This window comes from Adiantum capillus-veneris, chromosome 9, assembly GCF_014529385.1.
Source record: "Adiantum capillus-veneris isolate H3 chromosome 9, ASM1452938v2, whole genome shotgun sequence".
NCBI classification, from domain to species: domain Eukaryota; kingdom Viridiplantae; phylum Streptophyta; class Polypodiopsida; order Polypodiales; family Pteridaceae; genus Adiantum; species Adiantum capillus-veneris.
Genome location: NC_140939.1, coordinates 106,508,699 through 106,517,239, shown reverse-complemented (window position 1 = coordinate 106,517,239; position 8,541 = coordinate 106,508,699). Strand labels below are relative to the sequence as shown.

Genomic DNA, 8,541 nt, shown 5'->3' with positions numbered 1-8,541 from the left:
ATAAATTAAGTGTGTTTGAGCATATTCATTTCAAATAAATGTTGCGCACATTAAAAAAAAAAGACCTTGTGTTGCTCGCCAGGTCAAGCTAGAAACCTACATAGCTATCCGAGTTTTAACTACAGCCAAGCTTACATACATGCTTGAACTCTTCGATACCTTCGATCATAGATGCAATGTGTCTATCTTTCTTTGTGAGCATACATACACACATAACGTGTGTTCGGGGCAGGCACATGCCATTGGAGGCATTGTTTTCATGTGAGGCAGAGCAAAGAAAGCAAGCCATGTCAAAACCAACCACCATGATAGCTAGCAATCTGTCGTCCCATACACCCCCCACCCCAGCTGCTCAAAATCCCCTCTCCATCCTTCTCAGTGACTCCCACTTCGCCACCACTGCCTCTGCCTCCACACACACACACACACACACACACACACACACACACACACACACACACACACACACACACACACACACACACATAGAGTGGAGAGAAGAGATAGGTTCTCAAACTGAATGTGCTCACGGCCATGATTGCCAGTCTGCCTGTTCTCTCCCGCCTCATCTGGGCTTTCACCTCTTCCATGGTAGCATCCCTCCTCAGATTGAAAACCTCACTTCGCTCGCCTACATCAACCTCAACTTTCATAGCCAATCGCCTCCCCTCTCTGGTTGTAACAATTAATGGCCTAATAACTTATGTGTAGCGGAAATTAGCATGAACATAGTGGGCATTTCATTAGAATAGATTCCTAATGAGAATTACAAGAGTGCTTGGGTGGAGAGAGCAACAAAAAGCATAACACCTAGTTAGATAGCATCGACAATAATTTCAAAAGAGAGAGAAATTAAGCTATTGACAACAGTTGAGGACCGGATTTTCATGGAGCCGGTCCCCCCTCCAAAAGGCTTTGTATTATGGTTTCTCCCATCAAGAGAGACATTGTACAATACAATTCTTTGTGTTCCTTCAAGACTAGCTAGTGCAATGAAGATGGAAACTTCATGCACTAAGCAAAACACTTAACAAACACAACTTGAATTATCCCCGTTCTCAGACCCAAGACCTCACACACCTTCGAAGATGGTGAGAGCTAGCAGGGTATGAGAGTAGATTGAGAGGAAGAAGGAGTCTCTTACGAGAAAGATGTACATCTCCTCACATAAAAACTCATATGTAGCATAGCTTAGCTTAGTAATTAGCTTGGTAGAGGAGATGAGCATGCATTGAAGCTTGGCTCTTGGTTGGATTTGCATCCACATGCCAAGAGAGTGTTGATGTAGGCTTCTATCTCACAAGCTTGGAGTAGGTGATGAGTTCTCCATTAAAGCTTGGGAAGAGATAGTCTTCTCTTTCTTCACACATGAGCTTGTGTGAGTGTGTGTGTGATAATGCCTTGCAAAAATCAGCCCCCTCTCTCTCTTGGGCGAGCCCTCTTGCTAATTGCTCTTGCTGAAGCCTCATTGGCCCTCCCCAAGTCAAGCCAATTACAATTAAGCAGCATAAGTGATAGCCTTTTGACATGTGTCCCCCTTTCCCCTTTTGTGAGAGCTTTAGGTAATTAAATAATTAAACTAAACTCTCATTGGACCCCTTTGCCTCCTGGCCAATAGGAATCAGGTAAGCCATGGGGCTCCTGAATGCTCATTGGACCCCTTGGGAGACTGCTCAATAGTCTTCTAGGAGACTTAATTCTCATTGGTTTCTTTTATTAAATGTTTTTAAGTTAATTAAACTAGATTTACTCTAGCTTAATTCTCATTGGTCCACTTCAAGGGTCATCCAATAGAAATTGCGCACACCTTGTGGGCATCTGGCCTAGGGAGTTGACATGTGTCCCTCATTCCCTTTGTGTAAAGGGAGCCTATGTGTTTGTGTGTGTGTGTGGCTTTCTCTCTCATCCCCTACCTTTAGGGCTCGCCCCCTCCCATGTAGGGATGTGCAAAGACTTTTAGGGCACACACAAAGCATCCAATTTTCCCTAGGGTTGACCTTTGGACACAACCTTTGAATTTTGGAACCTTAGCATTTTGGAAGTCTTAATGGGCTGAACCTTAGGGTCTTTTTAGCCCATTGTTGCACATGGCTCTTTTGCAGATGGCCCCCCCCTTTGGATCCCTATTTTGCCTCCTTTGGATCCCTACTGTGGCCGGTCTGCTAGCTTAACCAATATTCTAGCTTTTTTCTCCCCTGGCCTTCCCCACAGTAAATGATCAGTTGAATATGAGAAAATTATTTAGGAGAATTAGATATTGATTATTATGACACTGGTCCTCTGCCTGCCCCCCTCTGAACCCTCCCCAACCTCAGTTATCTCGACCTTCGGTACAACTCCCTGCACGGCAGCCTGCCTGACACCATCTCCAACTCCACCTCCTTCTCTACGCTCTTGCTCGCCGCCACCAACAATATCTCAGACCCAATTCCCCCCTCCCTTGCCAACCTCTCCCGCCTTCTCTACCTCGATCTCTCCTCCAACGTAGCCTTGACCAGCTTACCTTTCTCCTTGTCTCCTCCCGCCTTCAACCTCTAGCTCCTCGACCTGAGCTGGTGCGCCTTTTCTGGTCCCTTTCCTTCCTAGATCTCTTTTCAAACCAACCTCTCCCTCCTCGGCCTCGCTGCAAACCATTTTTCTGACCCCATCCCAAGCTCGCCTGGTCTCTTGCAGCTGACTTCCTAGACCTCTCCTCCAACAACTTCTCTGGAGAGGTTGGCTGCATCAGCTCGACCATCTCGCTCTCACCCACTCTCATGTCCCTCGATGTTTCCTGCAATCAGCTCTCAGGAACCATCCCACCTGGCCAACCTATCTCTTCTCTCCACTCTCTCTCTGGGTGTTAATATCTCTCTCTCTCTCTCTCTCTCTCTCTCTCTCTCTCTCTCTCTCTCTCTCTCACACACACACACACACACACACACACACACACACACATACTTTCTCAACACACACACATCAGCCCCCCGCGCGCACATCGAGCAACAACAGCTTATTGACAAGTGGCATTGCTGGCTGCTCGTTATTTTTCTAAGCTGCATAAAGAAATAGATAGATTAAGAAATGTACAAAAAAAAACCTCAACCTCTTGTCGAGCCTTGAGGGAGCGCTCTATACACCAAGTAGGTACACAACCATAGGCACCACCGATGAAACGTTACACACCGTTAGCGATCATTACGGTGAGTGTTGCCTGATTCCACTCGCATGTATCATTCCTTTTTCCAATGTCACTTATCACTTCTCTGTTGTCTTGCATGATCTTTGTGAAGGTAGCTGTTGAGAGATCATTTTTAAATACTCCACGGTTCTTGATCTTCTAAAGTTACTGAAAGAACCAAAATCCAACAATTTGAGTGCAAGTTAGAATCGATTGGCTTTTCATCACCAAAGTCATTCTTGGAGAACCCTGTCTTCCAAGTCCTTTGGATCCATTTGCATATCTTGCGTGCCAAGTTTTTGATCGTCGGACACTCCTTGGATAGGTGAGAGGGGTTCTCACTTGACATTTTGCACCCCGAGAACTTATCCAAGCCAATACGTATGACTAGAACCTTGACGCCTATCGATAGAGCTCCCCAAAGCACCTTCCACACAAAAAAATTCGTTGACAATGGCCATTGCGGAACTTCGCTACAAGTCTCTTGAATGTGGAGACTACAAATATCTTGGTTTGTTGGCACTGCCGTTAGGCAGGGTCTATGGGGAGGAATTTTGTCACCGTGGCCATAGGGACTTCGGCCAATCAAAATTGGTCGTACAAGGGTGTTGTTTTTATGTGGAAAACATGCATGTAATTGCTATTTTTGTTTGGTGCAGAAGATAGTCTAGGCTTTGCGTGTGAAGACTTCGACATGAATTTTTTACGAAAGCATGTTTTTGTACATACTGGCGCTACTGCACCAGGTGCAGTTTCTGCACTACTTTTGCACAAAATTTCTTGTGTGTTTGTGAGAGAGTGATTGATGCACTGTATTGAGCGTGTGTGCGTGTGTGGCACTCGTTCTATTTTTAGCACATGTGTTTGTCGATATGTATCACACTTTGCACACTGTCGCTATCTCTCCGAGTCCCATACTAGTAACTACTATGGAGTATGCATCTTCTGTGGAGCTTCCATTGTTCATCCTCTCTCTCTCTCTATAAAGGCAGTGCCTTCGTCTAGTGTAGACAACCTTGTTTTCATATATCTGAAGGCTGAGACTCGAAAAGGCAGGCCCTCGCTATTCAAAAAGAAGTGTTGAAACTTGCTTGGACCAGCCTCCAGGTGCCCATTTGAGAGACTTCCGAGGTCCAACATTCATATCTCAACTTTCAAGGTCAGATTATAAAGGTATGCACTATACGCTTGCTATAAATTAAAAGGGGCCTTCGAGGGTTGGACAAGGGGGACTGCTTCAAGTACGCAAGGGGGACTTCTTCAATCTCCCAGCTACCTCCAGGCAGACCCACGCCGCTCCACCTCCACCTCCACCTCCAAGGTATTGCGATGACCACCTCCACCTCTCTTGCCCTCCATCTCCTCATCTTCTGCCTTGCTCACATAGCCCTTCTCACCTCTGCTGCTACAAATGACTCCTTAAGCTTAGGCTCCTCTTTATACCCTAACCAGAGCCTCATCTCTCCAGATGGGTTGTTTCAATTTGGTTTCTTCTCCCTTGAATCAGGCTCTTCTTCCCTCTATTTAGGCGTCATCTATGCAAACCGCACACCCCTCACCACGGCCTGGATTGCAAACCGAGACAAGGCTGTCTCTTCGGCCGCCGTATGCACCTTCACTGCTGGCGGATTCGTGAATTTGACAGAGAATGGAGAATCTGTGTGGTCAATTGGCGGCACAGGCAGCAATGCGTCACTATTTCTGCTACAAGAAACAAGCAATATGGTGCTGCAGAGTTCAGATGGGGTTACGATTTGGCAGAGCTTCGATCATCCGGGGAATACATGGCTACCGGGGATGTCGTTGGGGCCGGGGAGGAAGCTCCAATGCTGGCTAACAGAGACAAATCCAACAGGAGGCTCCTACTCTTTGCGTATGGGGGACGAAAACAACTTCATTTCTGTGTATAATGACACTATCCAGTATTGGGATAGTGGCTCTTGGACTGGCACCACATTCAGCAACGTTCCAGAGATGACACTCGGTTTCATATACACATTTAACTTCAGCCCCACCACTGGCTTCACATACACAGTGAAGGCAGACCAGGCTGCCTCCTACAATGTGTCGAAATTTGTAATGGCAAGCACAGGGCTCATTGTGGAGTCAAGCTATGATCCAAACCAACTGAATTGGAACGATTTCTGGTTTCGGCCCACCGACACATGCCAAGTAACGCGCCTGTGTGGGCAAAACTCTATCTGCAACACCAAGCAGCAGCCCAATTGTGCATGTCCTGCACAGGGTTTCCGCCCCGTCAACAAATTAGAATGGGACAAGAAAGCCTTCTTCCATGGCTGTGAAAGGAAATCGCCTCTTAACTGCAGCTTAACCCATGGTAGCAATGATGGGTTCTTTTCCATCAACCAAACCTCGTTTGACTGGAGCTTTACTTCCTCCATGGCTATGGTGGATCTGCAGAAATGCGAAGATCTCTGCCTTGCTAATTGTTCCTGTAATGGGTTTTACTTTGATGGCGATGGCGCAGGTAATTGTTCTCTATTTACCGACCCTCTCTATGATGGTACTCTGTCAACGCTTTCTTTGAGCGGCTCATTCTACCTCAGAGTTGCCGCCATAGATCTCGCCTCTAACACAGAAGGAAGCAGCGAAAACAAGAACACCATAGTGTTGATAGTTGGAATCTCGGTGGGCGCGATAGCCGCTTTAGTTGTGGTTAGTTTAGCGGCGTTTCTTGTGGTGAGGAGGAGAAAGGTAGTGGCCGCTAAAAGGCCGGAGCCCGGATTGAGGGCTTTCACATATGCAGAGCTGCAGGCAGCTACAAAGAACTTCAAAGAGAAGCTCGGAGCAGGGGGGTTTGGCATTGTGTACAAAGGGGTGATGCCAAAAGGGGCGGAGGATTTTAGCAGCCAGTCTAGCAGCACGGCTAATTTATCGGTGGCTGTGAAGAAACTCCACAGGCTTGATGAAGGGGACAAGCAATTCAGGGCAGAAGTGAGGACAATTGGCACAATTCAGCATGTGAATTTAGTAAGGCTGTTGGGCTTCTGTTCTGAGGGCAAACACCGCTTGCTTGTGTACGAAATGGCTGAAAATGGGTCCTTGGATCATGTCCTCTTTCGAAACAATGATCGGGCGGCCTCACTATCCTGGCCCGTTCGCTTCAACATTGCCCTGGGGGCCGCCCGTGGCATTGCTTACTTGCATGAGTCATGTCGCGAATGCATCATCCATTGCGACATCAAGCCTGAAAATCTTCTCCTTGATGGCTCTTGCTATGTGAAAGTTGCAGACTTTGGCCTTGCCAAGCTGGTGGGTCGCGAGTTTAGTCATGTGCTAACTACTCTCCGTGGTACACGGGGCTACCTCGCACCGGAGTGGATTGCAGGATTGCCAATCACCGCCAAGGCAGATGTGTATAGCTTTGGGATGACCATTCTTGAACTTCTTAGTGGTCATCGCAACATAGTCAATGACCCTAACCTCGCCGCAACAATTGCCCAAGATGATTTCTTTCCAGTTTGGGCTGCTCAAGTCATCCACAAACCAGAGGCAAACCTTGCTTGCTTGTTGGATTCCCGCTTAGAAGGTATTTATTTCCACCTCTTTATCATTTTCAGCTCTGCATGTCTTACTTTGTTATAATGTCAAGTAAAGCAAAAAACCTAGATAAAATACGTTGAAAATGGGGCTACTGCCCTGCAATGCTCGAGATGAACTCTTTTGTCGGGCTGTTTTTCATGGGTAAAAATGTGAGCTACCCTGCCAAAAATACACGAAACTAGACAAATATATGTAAAATCTTTGAAATATCAAGGGCAGAGGTGCCTATTAAAAATCAACATTGAAATTTCACTATATTGAAGGATTCAGGGAAGAGGTGCCTATCAAAAATCAACCTTGAAATTTCACTGTATTGAAGGATTTTTAACACTAAATTTCTTTCAAAGTTTGTAGGATTTCTCACCTTAATTTCAAATATAAATTTCAAATTTGAGGGCGGGATTAAAATAAACCTAGGCTTTTTTACTGGGCACCAGTAGTGAGGTGGCAAGTGCTACCGCCACAGCACCTAAACGTGCACGTAACAATGCATGACAAAATATCTATAATGAAGTGGAGAAATATGCATCTCAATGAAAGACAAAAGATTTTAAGTAGAAAAAAGGGTTAGCACAAAAACTTGGTCTTGTCTTTTCTTGCTGTTTTTTCTTGAATGGATTTGTACAAAAACTAGTCTCATAGTTGTTAGCATTTGTGAGGCCATTGTGTGTGTGTGTGTGTGAGAGAGAGAGAGAGAGAGAGAGAGAGAGAGAGAGAGATGGTCTTATGATATAGTCAATCTGATGATTCATGTGTTTCTCAATGTATATAGGACAAGCTAACATGGAGGAGCTCCAAAGAGTGGCATATTGTGCAATTTGGTGTATCCAAGATAATGAAGACTCAAGACCACCAATGGGAAAAGTTGTGCAAATGCTTGAAGGAACTTTGCCTCTCACTATTCCACCTATCCCCTCATCATTGCAATGCTTGGTTGAAACAGGGAGCTTTGACATAAAATCGTCGTCGTCCTTCAACCAAGACTAGTGTATAGTAAGATCGATGAATCTTAATTTTTCAAGATGTGGCACATGAAACAAGGCAAAACACCATGGTACATCGCATAGCCACAAATCTATAGCTCAATATGAATGCTACATGCCAAGGATGTTGTAGAAATGTGTTTGGATATGCTATGTATTTTATGTTATTTTGTCACCATGCTTGTTTTCAGCAAGCATACAATATGATGGAGTGAGCCATCGAAGTTCCGTGCAACCTTATGTAACCAAGGGCAATTGTCTATAGTAATACTACTAAGGCCTCTTCTGTTGTGTGTGGGTCTATTCCCTCTAAGGAGCATGGGGCTTGTAAATTTTTTGGATGTCCAACATGACTGCGCTCAGTAGGTTGAAGCACTTGCTCGAGAAGGCCTCTTGGCAATGAAAATACTCCGCTCTTTAAACTGGAAACAATCGGGTTTTGAAGCACCCCCTAGCGAAGCGTCTTCACGACTCATAGCCTTCACAAGAGCTTGGTCTGTAGCCTTCGTGTCTTTCCGCCTTCGAGATGGAAAGGCTCATAGCCTTCACACGAGCTTTCGCATAGATTTCACGAGCCCGGGCCGTCTATACTATATATCTATATCTATATCTATACTATATATAATGTAGCTTAAAAATTTCAAGGCCAAGGATGCCCTCCACGTGTCTCATTTCTGTGCAGTTTGGAAGCTATAAATATTTTCAACCTTCAACTTTCAACATTTGAAGTCAGACTTCTTTTGTTGGCTGTACTTCTTTGTTTGAAGGCAGACTTCACTTTCCTTTTTGAAAGCCAATTGAAGGGTGCCTCAACTTTGCCTTGTGAGGAATGCA

General features: G+C 45.4%; 1 protein-coding gene across 1 annotated transcript; it reads left to right on the top strand.

Annotated features, from left to right (window-relative positions):
• Positions 1-4,356: 4,356 nt before the first annotated feature.
• Positions 4,357-7,998, top strand: LOC147450941 (G-type lectin S-receptor-like serine/threonine-protein kinase At2g19130). Its single transcript, XM_086519921.1, has 2 exons — positions 4,357-6,710; positions 7,497-7,998. Exons 1-2 carry the CDS (start codon positions 4,490-4,492, stop codon positions 7,709-7,711), a joined length of 2,436 nt encoding a protein of 811 aa, XP_086376047.1. The 5' UTR covers positions 4,357-4,489; the 3' UTR covers positions 7,712-7,998.
• Positions 7,999-8,541: the final 543 nt, after the last annotated feature.

Excerpts from the sequence above, each read along its gene's own strand:
- LOC147450941 (XM_086519921.1), top strand. The coding sequence starts at position 4,490 with ATGACCACCTCCACCTCTCTTGCCCTCCATCTCCTCATCTTCTGCCTT. Across the intron at positions 6,711-7,496 it reads GTTGGATTCCCGCTTAGAAG|GACAAGCTAACATGGAGGAG; the intron begins GTATTTATTTCC and ends CAATGTATATAG.